Raw genomic sequence first — 16,393 nt, 5'->3', positions numbered from 1 at the left:
TATGGCGGAAGATCCTCGAGAGAGGTCAGAGAGCTCTGTGTTATCGACTGATCTTCCTGGATGGACACCCTCCTTCTCGATTTTTAACCAGGAAGGCTTTGGAACGGCAGCTCCAGGATCTCAGAAGCGCGTATCTAAATCACATCTCGCGGAAAAGTCGGCTTTTCCCCATCTCTCTCTCCCTCTTTCTCTCCAGCGCTATCCCTCTCTCCGTCTTTTCTCTCCGTCTTATCATTCTTCGTTCCTTCCTCTGAGCTAGGAAGCCGGCAAAGCTTTTTTTGATTCCCGATCCGAGGACACCGTGAGCAATTTGCGAGGATTCCAGGGGAAAAAGCTCGTTCACTCCCGGTCCAGATTCCGGAGCATACGCTGGAAGCCTCGTTTCATCGAGTTTCCGCGTCGAATTTCATCTTGGATGATAGAGGCAGAGAGATGGAGAAGGGAATTTTGTTACCTTTTCCGTATCTATTGATCCATGCAGTTTCGTAACAACGAGGCATTGAGCACGAGGTTAAGACCTTTCCCTGACTGACAGACATTGTTTGCAGGCTGTACCAGTATCCGTATCATCTTGGAGTTGGATGGAGAAGCGTCTATTGGCCCGTCTAGCAAGAAACATAAAGCCTTGAATGGGGTTAAGGCCTATTTACATTGGCAGGCATTATCCAGCAACTGTCCTTTGTACAGTGTCTATAAGACGGAGACAAAAAGAGATAGATGTTGCTAATTCCGCTGCTTTTTTCGTGTTTGTGCATAGCCAGAATAAAGCATCGAGTGAGGTTAAGGCTTATTTGTACTAGCAAACGTTGTCTGCAGACCTGCAGTCTATCATCTTAGAGATAGAATCAGGGATAGAGATGGAGAAGCTTCTATTGGCCCATATAAGAATAAGTGTTGAATGAGGTTAAGGTCTATTTGCACTGGCACAGACTCCAGACTGTCCGCATACACTTCATTATCGTATTTATCGATGTAATTCGTCATAATGAAGTTTTGAATGAAGATCTATTCTCCATTTTTTGGAAAAATTCTTTATTTTAGCATCAAAGTATTAGCATCTGATGCTTAATAATTTTAAAAATAAGTAGAATATTTTTATACACAAAATACATTGCTAAAATATTGAAATAAATGTTAGAATTTCCAGATATTATATCAATTATGTTTAATACGTATGATCTCAAATGAAAAATTGAATTGACAAATATTTTAAAATGAATCAGATTTCTAATTTCTATAAATGGCAGAACTATAACGGTGTTTCAGAAAATTATTCCAATGATATACAATATCGTTTTGCCATAACCGACTGCTTCGGATGGAAAGCTTTCTATTTCGTTTTTTTTTTTTTTTGTTCCCGGTTATAACTTTTCGTTGTTCAACCGAGTTTCCAATCAGAGTTTACCTATGTTTTGTGTCTTCCATGGAATCGAAACTCGTCCCATGCTACTATTAACGCCCTACAAGTCAAACAATATGCTTGAAACAATATGTTATATAGATGTACACCGGATTATGTGTCGGTTGAAACGAAACTTTTATCTGCGAACATCTGATAAAAAAAAGGGAGAGAGAGAGGAAAGAAAATCGAAAACAAGGAAATATCTCACGAATTTCCACCAATTCAGCAAATGACAAACACGTTTCATCTTACCAAATCGAACTTGGTTTTCGAACCGATCCGATCATTGTCAACAACAAAGAACCTTTTCCCATACGCTCGATGAAACAACCCTGATCGCCACTCTGCGTGGAAAGCAGTTACGCGTATGATCGTCATCCCTACTAGGAATTAACGAAAAAAAAAAAAAAAAAGGAGAGAGAGAGGAAGTGGCTAGAAAATCGTGTCAAACGAATTTTCCAATAAATGTAACTGATATTCAATTTGACGCTATGCGTCATGCTACAAAGGACCAGAACCACGGGGATATACGGTCGAAACGGGATAACCTGAAACTCTCCACCGATCGAGATTAGCCTAGTCGATTGTACGACGAAACTGGTTTTGTTGAAAAATAATTTTTTCCGGGATACGTGACTAGTGGCAGTTACTGGATTCCCTTAAAAGGGAATTTTTAATTAGGTGATCGTATATTCTGGAATAATTCTTTGTCTATTTTTCTTCAAACAAAAGCTATCTCTAAATAGTAGATGACATTTGATACTCGATAAAGTTGGACGAGTATCGAAGATGTATGGAATAATGGAATTGAAAATTGATTGAGTCAACTAGAGGAGTCGTTTTTTTCTATGTTTCCATATAAATGAATGAAAGAGAAGCAGAGTTGAAAATTTGAACAAAGGGTATCGATGAGTCTCATAATTTGTCAAAAACAATTCTCTGTGTATTAGATGTGCACTTTCGCTTTTTCTCTCAAATGTGCTCCTGCAATCTCAATTTTAACACGTGACACTTCCCAATTATTAATTGTTTTAAAGAAAAAAAACTCTTTTTCTCAAAACAATTTTTAAAAACAGAAGCCTGAAAAGCCTGAAACGATAATTTTATCGCCACGAGTCGGATAAACTCGTGCCAAATGTCATCGACTTTCGTTAAAAATAGTTGTTTATGTCGGTTTCAGTCGAGGAGTTGGAGTGTCTGGCCACCTGGAAGGAGGGTAGCAGCCGCTACCTGGTCGGCCGTTTGCATCACGGACACGCGTCCAGTAACGAAGATCGATACCGATGCTTCGTCTACGAGAAGGCCGGGCAGACAGTGCAGAGCAATCTGCACAGAGCTGCCATGGGCATAGGAGCCATGGATCACGATGTCGGTTTGCAGAGTGGACCGGTGCCCGAGGGCGCGGCCGAGATATACCGGGTGGCACAGAGCGGAGACGCCACTTGCAACGGATTGTTCAGCCCGATGGAAGGGTCTCGGACTATGACGCTCATGAAAGGTGAAGTGCAATTGTTTTTGTTTCGAGAAATTTTGAAGAAATTTTCATTATTAATTAATGAAGTTTTTCTTTATAAATTCTTTCTAACGCGAAAAAATTTTATTATATAGTACATGTTAACTTAAACACTTCACTGGATGAAGATTGTAAATATTTATATTATCATAAATCCCTTTAGATAATCATATTTTTAACCCAATTGACTTGTACGAATAAACGAAATATTTGGAGGAAATGTATCTAGGAATAAATTTGCAAAGAAGAATGTATTCTTCTGGAAACATTCACGCGTGAGAAAAACAAAAATGGCGAAGCAGAAATATTTGCTGCTCCTCCTCCTCCTACCTACACTGCGTTTTCCTTTTCTTCCTTAATTTTTCTTTTTTCTTCCTGCACTTTCTTCTCCCGAAGTTTGCTAGCCCGTATCTTACAGTTTCACGGCAAACTTCGTTAACGGATTTCACTTCGGTAGATTTGCAGGATCTCGCGCTTTAAGCGGCGCCCTGCAAGACCGCACCACTTTCTTTGCAGAATCGTTTTAAATCGCGAGAGAGAGAGAGAGAGGGTGACACTGGTAATAAGATCAAGCGTATTTCAGTCATTAGTCAAAGAGATGTCGGTTATTTGTTGCAACAATGACGTAATTCAAAATATTTACATTTATCAAGTTTGTTGGTTGAGAAAAATCAATTGTTATTTTTTGCTACAATACTTTGAATTATTGTTAAAAGCAATTTAAAATCTTAATAGTTTTGTTATTTTCATGATTATTTTTAAAAATCTCATAATCGTTATATATAATTTAATACATAAATGAGTATCTATCTCATAAAATGATATTATTTTTAAATAGTTGAGGTGGAAAAATTCAAATAGAATTATAGAAATTTTGTAATAAAAGTGACAATCAAACTTGACCACATTGTTGAACAAAGAGATTATACATCAACCAACTGAGCATTCTTAACACTACGACGCGAAACTAGCGCCACGTGGCTATCAACTACTAGTACCCAATATTCTCACGTTTTTCATTTATTTATTTACTTATCCAACTAAATTAAATTACTCTCAACGAACACAAGAAGACAATTTGTGACTTTTCCATATTTTAAAAGTAAATTTATTATTTACGTTCCGTTGCACGAATATTCCCTTAAACGTAATTAAGACCTTCCACATATTTCTTATTTCTCAAAATACTCAACAATTACATTACACTTTTCTACAAACGTGACAAGAAGAAAATTTTATCAATTCCCAGCGTATCATGCCTCTGTGAAGCCCGAGTCGTTACAGTGTTAATGTCTCGATCCTCGTGGGTCTCGAGGAACGAAAAGAGAGCAACGGGAAGAGAAGGTCGAGAACTGGAGCCCCGGAAAATGGATTAACATTAAATCTTTTTCCCTTCGCTTTTCCCTCCAGCCACGTCTCATTCCTTCCACCACCTCCTCCTCCTCTTCTTTCCACGATCCACGCCGTCGAGTACCTTTAACTGCACCCACAGGCCGACTCGAAAGTTTGTTCAATTAGCCTGGACTCTTCCACAGCCAGAGTCAATACCCCGGGAAAATTACTCGACTGCGTTTTCATAACTGCTCGAAACGTGCGGTTTAACGGGCAGAAAGGGAGCTCGACACAGGGGTGGAGGATGTCTTGGAGCAAGGAGTGCCTCAACCAGGCAACCCCACTCCTCGAATAGGCAATTACGGGCGGTGAACCTTCTCGTTAATCGAACGAACGTGCTCCGAAATTTCCGCCTGTAAGCCACGCTCCATAATATTTGGCGAGTATATCTACTATGGACAAATAAAATAGATCGATCGAGATGTTCCTCGGATCAAAGATGCGTCTTGGAATTAGACTTTTTCTTTTAACGAATTAATAAAGTTTTTGAAAGGTCGAAAGGAAATTTTTATTCGATGATTCGATCTAAATTGAAATTGTAAAGAAAGCACGATCGATGATCTTGATATTTATTTACATTGGAAATGAAATTAAACGAGCCTCAAAATATCATCTTGGAAACTTTTAACCCCGACGATCAACAGTGGAAAGAAAATTTCCCCTCGCAGAAGCACAATTTACCGATTTCGTTAAAAGTTCCAAGTAACTGAATTTAAGTCGTACGTCCGTCGAGCTTCATTATTGACGAGAAACTTGGAGCTTGAATATTAGAAATCAATCGCAACACGATTTTTATCGACATCGTTAAAATGCAGATTGGCAATACACGGAGGAGAACAAGAATTTGGAAAATGCGTACACGCTCTAAAATGGTTCGCTTTCTTCTGGGAATTCGAAACTGGAAAAAAATTGAAAAGTATCGAAGAAAATCGATTAATATGATGCATTTAAAGTATACAGGGTGACTCTTTAATATGAATTTGTATAAAATTTCTTTATATATTAATATATTTAAAAATTCTAGGTGCCAAAATAAATAAAAGAATCGATTCAGGCTTGTTATTATATGTAACGAGATGTGGTCTAACTTCGTCTCTATCACTCTTATTATTTGTTTCCTTCTCTAAACATAGAGATCTTAGAATATCAAAAAATTAGTCTAAAATCTAATAATTAACGAATTATGATTAAACCTTGTTTCTTTATTCGTGATTCGTAAAATCGCAGGATTGAGAATGGAATGCGATAACGTTTTAATGATTTAAATTGACGAACAAGCAATGAAATTTTATTAACGAGAGAGAATGTTTTACGATTTTTGTGCTGGAATGTACGCGCGAAATCGAGGAGGAAGAGAGAGATAGGGTTGATACCACGAAAAGATAAAAGGGACGACAACAGAGTAAAACAAGGGAAATGCCATACGATTTTTACGATCGCGGAATTTGTATCTCGTCCATGTCCCGTGGACTTATCGATGGGGAAGGTTGAATTATTTCCATTCTTTTCGAGGGCCGGGCAACAATGCTTTTACGTGCCATAAAAATGGCCGAAACGTACACTGTGTCAATCTTCTATCTATTTTCCCCTCCTTCTCTTCGAATTTTCTCTTCCCTAGCTTCTGAACTAGCATTCAGACGCGAGTGCATTGTTTGAAATATATTTTTCGAAATAACCGTGTTATTCGATTCGTAATGTTCATGAGTTGTACAGCAATTTGTTTATTATCGTATTATCATTTCGATGTTTATATTTCTAATTAACAATAGTGAAAATAAATTTTGTTCAAACGATCGCAAATTATCACTATCCGAATAAATGAAGAGAAATGAAAGAAGAAAGGTATTTCAGTGAAAAGACGTCTCGTTTGAAGAATAATGATAGGATATATTTATATATTTATCCAATTACTAGAAATCAATCAACATATGTTCGTGTTATGTAAAATTTCTATAACAAAAATATCATGTGAAAAACCGTACATCAAAATATTTCAAAAACCTATCAATTTCACTTCCACTTTAAAATATCACGTCTTTTCTTCGAGTATCCCCCTCCCTCCATTCTCTTCCCATTTCTCCTCCACTTTTTTACATCACGTCTTTTATCCTCACGTCGTTACAACCTGGCTATCCTCCACTTCTTCCCTCTTTGTCTCTTCCTATCTCGCTTCTTCCTCATCTATCCATCAGCCTATAGCGCGCTCCCTCTCCCACCCTTTTCACAGATGCTCGCTCCCTCTTTGTTATCCATTTTCCTGCGTCAACCCTTTTCCATCGGTGTCCCGACACTATCGAAGCGATGGGGAAGGGGGCGCCTCCTTCTCACCAGGGAGGGAGGATTTTGCACGTCCTCCTCCCTCGAGCGGAAGTGGAACACGTTGAAGTGGAGGGGGGGGAGTACACTCGAACGATTCTGTTTCGCTATCGAATACCTACGTCCACGTTTTATCGGCTGTCGTTTTTCGTAACGTCGAGGACTTTATGGTCCGGCGCGGGTTGACTGCGAAATTTTTCCAAGATCGTCTCTTTTATACCAGTCCTGATCTCTTCTTTCCTTTCATCCTACGGGTCTGCAAACCATTCGAAACGTGGTCGAACTTGTTTAAAAGTTGTTCGTTAAAATTATTTGATTGATGAAATAAGAAGATACATAAAAAGGATTTGAAAAGGATTGTACAAGAAGTGAATGGAAACGCGTTAAACGATGAGGATAATTATATATATATTTGATGGCAAGTGTAATTATTACAAGTCGAAGAGTTCTATTTATTTTCTCATTTAAACAGAGACACACTCTTAATTTTTAAGTTTTATAATTATTCTTATTACAAGTGAATATTATTAATATTATTTACCATTTTATGAAGGATTATTATATATATATTCGTTTCCACGAAGGCACATCTCTTCTTTTCTTCTTTTTCTTCGAACTTAAATCTTGTTTAATGAGCACTATTGAATACACATGTACTCTATTTAACAAGGTAAATATAAAAATTCTTATTTTCCCGTTTAAATTAAATTATCCAAAATAAGTGGAAGATTAAAAATTATAAAAATAATATGGTTGAAAAATTCTATTTTTTCGTTCTTTTGCCCTTATTTATTTTCTCATTTAAAGACAGAGACACAGTGTGGTGTCAATAAATTTAAGTTGCTTGGAAGTCACGTGGCGTTAGTATCGCACCATTTCGTAATTACGGTCGCTTTTAAGTAATTTTTAAATTTTATAATTATTCTTATTACAAGTGAATATAATGTTATTAATATTATTTATTATTTTATAAAGGATTATTATATATATATTCGTTTCCACAAAGGCTACATTTCTTCTTTTCTTCTTTTTCTTCTTAACTTAAATCTTGTTTAATGAGCACTATTGAATACACATGTACTCCATTTAACAAGATAAATATAAAAATTCTTATTTATCCTTATTTTTTCTTTGTTTAAATTAAATTATCCAAAATATATGGTTGAAAAATCCTGTTTTTTCGTTCTTTTACCTTTATTTATTTTCTCATTTAAAGACAGAGATACATTATGTGGCGCTGGTGTCAATGAATTTAAGTTGCTTGGAAGTCATGTGGCACTAGTATCGCATTTCGTAATTATGGTTGTTTTTAAGTTTTATAATTATTCTTATTACAAATGAATATTATTGATATTACTATTTTATAAAGGATTATTATATATATATTTCCTCGAAGGCTACATCTCTTCTTTTCTTCTTTCTCTTCGAACTTAAATCTTGTTTAATGAGCACTATTGAGTATACATGTACTCCATTTAAGAAGATATATAAAAATTTTTCTTATTCTTATTTAAATTAAATTATCCAAAATAAGTGCAAGATTAAAAATACTCGAAAATGTTTAATCGATATTATTATCCATGATCATTAAATTCAGACGGTCTCAATCAGGTCGATACGAAGATGTAAATGCTCGGGATAGAATTCGTTTAAAGAATATACCGGGCGCGTCTTGAATATTATCACGATAATTCCGCTTCTTATCTCCTCGAGGCTCTTAGATTCCATCTACCTGCGACGATCGAGCTCGATCAAATGGAATTAAAGCAACGATTCGAAGGTCGAGTCGATTACCCAATGTCCGCCCGTCCCATTCTCAAATATTCCATCGGCACCGGCTGAAACGAACCGTTTAAGTGACACGGATAAAAAAACGTGAGAGAGAAAGGGAGAGAGAAAAGCGAACGAATAATCAGAGAGGTTGAACAATCAGAAATCGCGAAGCCCTCTTATTCTAAATACGTTTTAAAAACGAAGGAGTTCTGGTCCAATTCGGTTCGATCAGTGGAGGCAGACTGAAATAGGATGGAAAGGTGATTAGTTTTGATAATGAAGAAATTTCGTCTTCTATCGCAAACAAAGTGCAAGTTAAATATTAAATTTGATCAAGAGATTCGTTCGATAATTTGAAAATTATTATTTTGTTTGTTACAAAAATTGTTTTTAAAAAAGAGATATTCCATAAATAAATTCATTTTGAAAATCTTATAGCTAAATTGTCAGTAAATATTGTGATTAAAAAACTTTTCTAATATTAATATTTGCATGATTTGTTCAAATGATCTTGATAAAACACTTCTTTGATAATTACTCATTAATTTTTTATATTATCCATTTCTTGTAAATTAAATCTTTTATTTAATATTAATTAAAAAGCAGCAATTTGTTTTACATTCGAAGTTTGAATAAAAACCGCATCAAACTTTTGCCAACTTAACTCGATAAATAATTAAAATAATTAAAACGATCCCAACTGGAGGAGTCAAATTTTCTTCGTCATTAGAAATCCCAATATTCAATACCCGAATTACAATAAACCAAATATTAAAGAATCGAGTTTCTTGTACAAACAGAATTAAATAAATCGAATTCTCTGCTTACTTACAGTGTCGCCACCTGGCCAGTGCCGATTCCCCAACTGGTTGACCGGCCATTCCAGCGGTGGACTGACATGGCACACCCTCGACCTCACCAGATCTTACACGTTTCATCCTCGGAACGCTTCCCTGCACGTGACCAGTTTCAACACCAGTTCCTCGAGATTCGAAAGCGGTTCTCTGGACGGGCAGTACGTTCCTGGACAAGAGGATCAAGACGTGAAGATCCTGTGCAACAGCATCAAGCAATCTAGCGTTGCTCAAGCGATGACGATGACCACGTTGGTCGCGCATTTCACCGTTGGCTGGTGAGTAAATCGTTTTTCTCAAACGATTCGTAGAAAAATTAATTAATCGACACATTTCAGGATTACAACTTGACCAAATTCTTGGAATTTCCTTTTTACAATTTCACGATCTTCAAAGATCATAAAGAAAGAAAAAAAATATTCATCGATTAACGTGTCGAAAGAATAACAACGATTGTACGTCCTTGCGTGTTTGTTTTTTCGTTTGTCCAAGCCGATTGAAAAAAAAAAAAAAGATAGCAAGTTTTCGCTCTTTTTTTCTCCCTCTGTTTTTCTTTTTTTTTTTAAAAAAAAAAAGCAAACACAGTCGAGAATCGGTGCAACTGAGGGGGAAAAAAGGAAAAGAGGGGGCAAAGAGCTTTCGATAATACACGTGTTTTGAGAACATCGGGTTGAGCCGGACGCGCGCTACAATCGCTGTACATTGTCAGAGTAAACAGGATTGTTATTGTTCGCGTTGGTGGAAACGTTTTACGTTTTAAGCGAAGGAACGCCTGGTTTTTATTCGGCCTGTCTTCTTGCCCGCAGCCGGAGCGGTTTCATGTGCATGACGTTCTATCGAAGGGACGGCCACGTGATAGAGGTGCAGACCGGAAGCGACGTCTCGAGGCCGGAAGAGGCTTGCAGCCCGCCCCATTTCCAGCAGCTCAACATACCCTTTCTCACCTTAGTCAGTGAGTAGGAAAAAATATTTTTTCTAGTCTGATATTAATTTTATCGTTATCAACAAATTTGCCATGGTTTCTTTTTTCATCGTATACGTACATATGATGAATGAAAAGAATTATGTTTGCAATTGTGTACGATCAGATTGTGTAACAGTGAACGTAATGATGTTTTAGGTTATGAAGCTTGATTGGATTAATTGGATCGTAGAATAGATTGAAATAGTGATCAAATGTAACATTGTGTGACGTTGAATGTAATAATGTTAGGTTATTTGGCTCGATTAAGTTAATTAGATTGTGGAATAGGTTGAAAAAATAATTGGATAGGATGATGCATCAATGGTTATAGACTACTGTGAATCGGTTAAAGAGAAGTTTCTATTGGAAGAGATGTAATGCAAGAATTGTTGACATGTCAAAAATTATCATTCTACATTTTCAATTTAATTTTTGCTCGAACAATCACATTCTTCAGCTTGTATCGTGATTTTCGATATAACCTGTACACAACAAAGTATACGAAAGTTATTTAGATTGCACAATTTCGTACAAATTGGGTTGGAAAGCTAATTCTGTCCGTAAACTATCCCTTTGCCGGTAAAAGGGGGAAACATTCTCGGTCTAAATCGTTGAAAAATTACAGGAACATCGGTCAAACCTCTCGTTTTCCAAATATGCTGCCCTTTTCCCGAGTTTATAAGCAGGTTTCTTGATTATTTTCTCCTCCACGAATCTAATCAAATTCAAGGATCACGCAAATCGAACATAACCTATTCTTTCGATCGAACTCTCTTGCTCAGAATCGTAATTGTTGAAATATATAATTGATATTATTAACGAGATCCCACGAGTCACAATGTTATATTTTAATAGATTCTTACAAATAAATTTTAGAAAAAAGAAAGATTAACTTTTTATTATTTTTTTCATATTAGTTATCACGAATGTTCTGTGAATAATTTATATAAAATATGTACAATAAATAAGCGAGACGAGAATAAATCTTCTTTCTCAATAAATAAGTCTTAACTAATCTTCGTATCAATTCATATTTCTTTTCATCCACGAAATCTTTCGAAGAAAATATCAAACACTTTGTATATTTAATACACGAATTATTGTAAGAATATAAATAAATCTTCACTCGAAAATATCCGTTTCCAAACTTTTGAACGATATTGTACGTATGCATGTAGGACAGCAAGGTGACAGCATACCATGGTCGGTGTGTGGGTGGGTATGTTATGCAACGGGTGGTAAACGAATCTTCCTGGAGAAATTGAATTTTGTAGGGAGTTGGTGAAGCGCGTCACGAAAATCGTTGAAACCACACAAATATTTTGTTTCATCGTTCCGACGATGGCTGCGGTTTGGTTTGGTGACTCTGTTTGCCGATCACCTCTTTCTTCCTTTATTTTTTTGCTCCTGCATTTGTTGGAGGTCGCGAGCTTTATCATCCTTTCTTCTTTTTTTATTTTTATTTATTTTTATTTTCTTTTCTTTTTTTTTTTCGATCGAATCGTCACGGTTTCGTCCTTTGATTCTCAAATTGTCGCCCTTTGATTGCCGATAGCGATTTATCGGTCTTCTTTTTTGTAAAAACGTGTCAGCGTCTTCCCTTTGATCGCTCGCGACATCTGGAGGAATTTTTCCAGAATACCCGTGCTTTCTGCACAAATTGTACAATATTGAATTTTGTTTATAAAAATTTATACGAGGGATTATTTATCAATTTATTGAATTATAAATGTCCTAACAATAAGATATATATAATTCGTATGATTTAAGTAAGTAAATACTCGATACAAGTAGAAAGATCGATAAATTTTTCTATTATTAGGATAAGGAAGATTGTATATCAAAATATCCCATTAAAGATAAAATTACATATCCCGTTCTGAAAATTGGACTCTATAATCTTCATTATTATCACCGTTCATCCAGGATTAATTATTCATTCTCGATTATAAATTCATTTATTATTAACATTCGTAAATCCAGTTACATCGTAAAACAATATTGCAAAATCAATTTTCCAATTTTCATAAATTATCCATTTTTGTCATAAGATTAAGCCAAGTTTGGCAAAATTAATTTCAAACTCTGAAAAAGAAAAATTTATCGTCATTATTTTATTAAATTCGCACGCTTTGTAAATTATAATATATCGGAAAGCAAATTAATTTGGCAACGCATTCTCTCCAGAGGGAGAAAAAAAAAAAATGGAGAGCGTGTTCCGCGAAATCGAAGCCGGCCAGGCTGGAATAAGGCGAGGATATATGGTGGTAAAGCGAACGAATACTGGATCAAACCGAATCCAATAACTCCCGTGGGATTACAAACCCGATCCTCGAGGACCGAGCATTCCCCAAAGATGTGTAAGTTGCGGCAAAGAGGCGAAAAGAGAAGGATGGAGGTGTTGGGAAGCCAGCTCGACGAGGTAGATCTCGTCGAAGGGTTAGGATATTTCGTTGTGTCCAACCAGATCGCAGCCTGCATTCGTGCCAAGTATACCGGGTGACCGATCTTTCGTCGACTTTTATTCATTGGAATGAAATTTTTCTTTGAGTTTCTATTGCTCAAACATATCAGCTATATTTTTGGTTAAATGTTGCAACGATTGATCTACAGATTATTGGTTTAAATACAGGGTGTTTAAACGAATTGGATGGAAAGTATATTTGTCTGAAGTTTTTGGAACGAAATGTTTTATTATTTGATTCCAACGAGTTGCTGTTGCATAAATATATATATATAGGGTGTTTAGGTAAATTAAACGAAGCTATATTTATTGATTTTTTTTCAGAGTTCGATTAAACGAATTCCAAGTTCCTATATCTGTTAAACGTAAAATTCTTACGAGGAAATAAAGAAAGAATCCGTCAACAAGTCTTTAACAGTCTAGCTAAACTATTGTAGATTGTACAAATATCAAGATTATCGATGTAAAATTGTTAAATTATAAAAAGATTATTGTTCTATGAATGAAATTAAATCCTATCCATACTAAATATCAAAGTTTAATTTCTAGAATCACTTTATAAATTTTCCGCTTTATTTTTGAACACCCGGTATGAATGGAAAGCGAAGCAATAAAGTACGTGAGATATTTTCTTGAAAAATTTTGCAAGAATATTTCTCAGGTAGGAGATGTAGATCTTCGGGATACGGGACGTTTTGACATACACGCGAGAGAAGAAAGAATAGCAAACTGTGAAATTTATTAGAAAATATTTGGAATCTATCTGTATAACACTGTGAAATTTTCTAACCTTCGTTCCCCGTTCCAGTTTTCATTCGAGTAGAATCGATCCATTATGAGCGAGGATACTTTTAGATTAAAGTTATTTTCCAAGCCATACGGCAAATGTATAAAATTGAATAAAAAAAATATTTAGAACATCAATATTAGAAAGAATATTTTCTCCATTCGATATATTACTTATATTAAATTCATTTACGAAATTTACGAATTATCGTATCCTTTTGAATATATATATTTAGATCTAGATTAGGATCCTTTTGTAACGCAATACGTTGCACAAAAGTCAGACTTGCGTAAGAAAATTTACCAGTCACCGTGTATAACCTCTCGACGAGACTCTCGAAATCGATAGAAATTCAGAGAGTTTGTGGGTTAGGATCGAAGTTCCGACACGGTTTTACACCGATGCCGGATTATAAAATTATAATCGTCTTCAAATTGACGAGGAACTTTCGGTGGAGGGTTCGAATCGATCAACCGGAATCCAAGTTTGAACCGAGAGAAGGGATCAAGAAGTTTCGCCCGAGTAATTCGGCGAGTTTCTGTCCAGAGATTCTCGAGTCGGAGGGAGAAAAAGAGGAAGAAAAAATTCGCTCACCACGAGCGAGCGGGGCGCGCTATAGATCATTCGTTTCACAAGGAAAATGCTTTCACCCGGACCTGTAACCATAAGCTATACAATATCCGACGGTGCAATAAAGTGGACCATCCACCAGCCATCCATCTTTTTCTTTTTCTCTCCCCTCCTTGGTTTCCTCTCGCTCTCTTCCTCTTTTGCCTGCCCTCCCTCTTCTCCTCCTTTCCTCCTCTCCTCCTTTATGAGCAACCGAAGAATTCGAGGAGATTCGTGAAAAAAGAGCCCATGTTAATTTATTTGTGATTAAAAATTTCGACGCCATTTTTATCTCGAGAGACGTTATTATGAAAATATAATCGCAAAAAGGCTTTGCTTTGCATAAAGCTTTTAGAATTCTTCTCTGTGCAGAGACTAACTGGTGATTTTTTATGATTAAATGAATTAATCATTTTATATTACTTATGGACTTGCTTTATATTAAAATTGTGGTATATTTAATTAAAGACCAATAGTTCTTTTTCTTTTTTCTTTTTTTTAAATATATTTGAAGTAAAAAATATTGTTATTACGTACAAAATTTATTACAATTTAACTTTTACAAATATCTTTAAAATCCCTTGTTTAAAATGCTATTTAACCAATAACTACCTCTATTTCTATTTTTTTTTTTTTCACTTAAATTGGGATAAAAAGCATTGAATGAATAAATAAATAAATAAATAAAAAAAAAAACCTATTTCCAAAAGGCTAAAATTCAACTCTTTCCATCCAAAAATTAGAGGAAAATGGAGAATTGGAATAAACTCGTGCCAAGAATAATACACGGTTTTAAATTGTCCCATTTATATTTCGAAATTGAAATAAACCGTCTCTTTCGGATTAAAAGCAGAAATATCCATCTTGCCAATTAGCCGGTATAACAATAATCAGTCTGTTCTTGGCTCGCACGACGTATTCGAGGCGCGAATAATCAGGCCGATCTCCAACTTATTTCTCCTCGTGCAAGAATAATGATATCTTAATGGCCGGTGGGTACACCAGGTTCCATTTTGACGTTAGATTGATCCACTAAACCGTAATAAGAGGCGTAATAGTAGGGAGATAGAAACAGAGAAAAAAGAGAGAGAAAGAGAGAATGGAAGTTGCGAAAGCAGAATCATCGACCGGATGAGCGAAACGATTAAGCAACGAGTAAGCACATGGTTGTAAGTGCACTCACGATATCGAGGATATAACGAGCGCGAATCCGAAGCCAATCTCGAAGTTACAAAGGGGAGGATGGAAAGTCTGGAATTGATCGTGAGCGAGTATAAGGGAGATGGGAGAGAGAGACGAATCTCTTGGGAGGCGTAATGTTCTTCGAGAGGCCGAGCCCATTTCGCCTCGATAGAAAAAAATGCCCCTTAATGAAGAATAAAGCGAAACAATTTGGGAGGAGGAGGGGTCGATTGTAAATAGGCTCGACTTAGGGAACGTGGCTGCCATCTTTGTTTCTATAAATATAATAAATTGGGAGAAAGTGTTTTCCGATATTCCTCTTTTCTTTTCTTTAATTAACGACCCCATTTTGCAATATTCGAATTTACTCTCCACTTCGTTGCGTGCGAAGGAAAATTATCGATAGATGTGGAATGGTTTTTACTCAAGTGAGAATTACAACGAAAGAAAAAGTAAGCGCTATTTATGGGTATCGTGATCTATGGGTATAAATTTAAAACTTTTGCAAAAAGTTTAGATTAATTTGGCTTTCCATTTCTAACCTCAAAATATTCTTTCGCATAATAAATCTTTATAATTATAGTTACAGATTGAGAGCCACTGTATCTTAATCTACATCTCAAATTATTTATTTAACGAATAATTATCTAATTTTGTTGTTGATCATTGCTCCTCATCATTTTCTACTAAAAAATAATAAATTACACCAAAAAAAAACTGTTTGTTAATTTGAGTTGTTAAAACGAGTAAGTACAGTTCCTGGATGTAAATTTTTTGCATATTCGGGTAGATGGTTAAGGTACTGATTTACAGCTTTTAAATTTATCGTAATGCATAGTTCCCACGTCACACGTGCGAAACTACCTGGCTGTCACGTGTGCCGTGGAAATATCTGCATAAAAAAGGGGCTTTGACGAACAACGGGGGCAGACTGTAACGAGGAGGAAAGGGCGGACGACGCGCAAATCAAATTCGCTGCAGGTGGTTCGACCGAGTCGCAGCTGAATTTGTCACTCGCAGGCTCCGCGGTTTTTTGTTTAATTGATTTATGGTACCGCACGCTGATGTAAAAAATCGGCGTCACGGTGGCACGTATCCGCGTGTATATCGCAAACGTAACGCGCCGCACTGCCATTA

The 16,393-nt window shown here is 36.0% G+C and overlaps 1 protein-coding gene and 1 long non-coding RNA gene across 3 annotated transcripts in view; one reads left to right on the top strand and one right to left on the bottom strand.

Annotated features, from left to right (window-relative positions):
• The window catches only part of LOC108000231 (uncharacterized), a 305,633-nt gene that overhangs the window by 229,407 nt on the left and 59,833 nt on the right, over window positions 1-16,393 (top strand). For both annotated transcript variants that reach the window (XM_062086379.1, XM_062086378.1), the window contains 3 exons: window positions 2,583-2,900; window positions 9,231-9,528; window positions 10,057-10,202. In XM_062086379.1, the coding sequence (XP_061942363.1) occupies window positions 2,583-2,900; window positions 9,231-9,528; window positions 10,057-10,202 (762 nt within the window). The remainder of the gene's footprint in view (window positions 1-2,582; window positions 2,901-9,230; window positions 9,529-10,056; window positions 10,203-16,393) is intronic.
• LOC133667470 (uncharacterized) overlaps window positions 7,799-16,393 on the bottom strand; it is a 101,138-nt gene continuing 92,543 nt past the window's right edge. The window contains exons 3-4 of the long non-coding RNA XR_009833020.1: window positions 9,229-9,419; window positions 7,799-8,638 (exon numbers count right to left, since the gene is read on the bottom strand). This is a non-coding gene — a long non-coding RNA (uncharacterized LOC133667470). The remainder of the gene's footprint in view (window positions 8,639-9,228; window positions 9,420-16,393) is intronic.

This window comes from Apis cerana, linkage group LG16 (genome assembly GCF_029169275.1).
Source record: "Apis cerana isolate GH-2021 linkage group LG16, AcerK_1.0, whole genome shotgun sequence".
In the NCBI taxonomy this organism is placed as follows: Eukaryota; Metazoa; Arthropoda; class Insecta; order Hymenoptera; family Apidae; genus Apis; species Apis cerana.
Note: the sequence above shows the minus strand (reverse complement) of the source record. Positions and strands in the feature narration are given on the sequence as shown.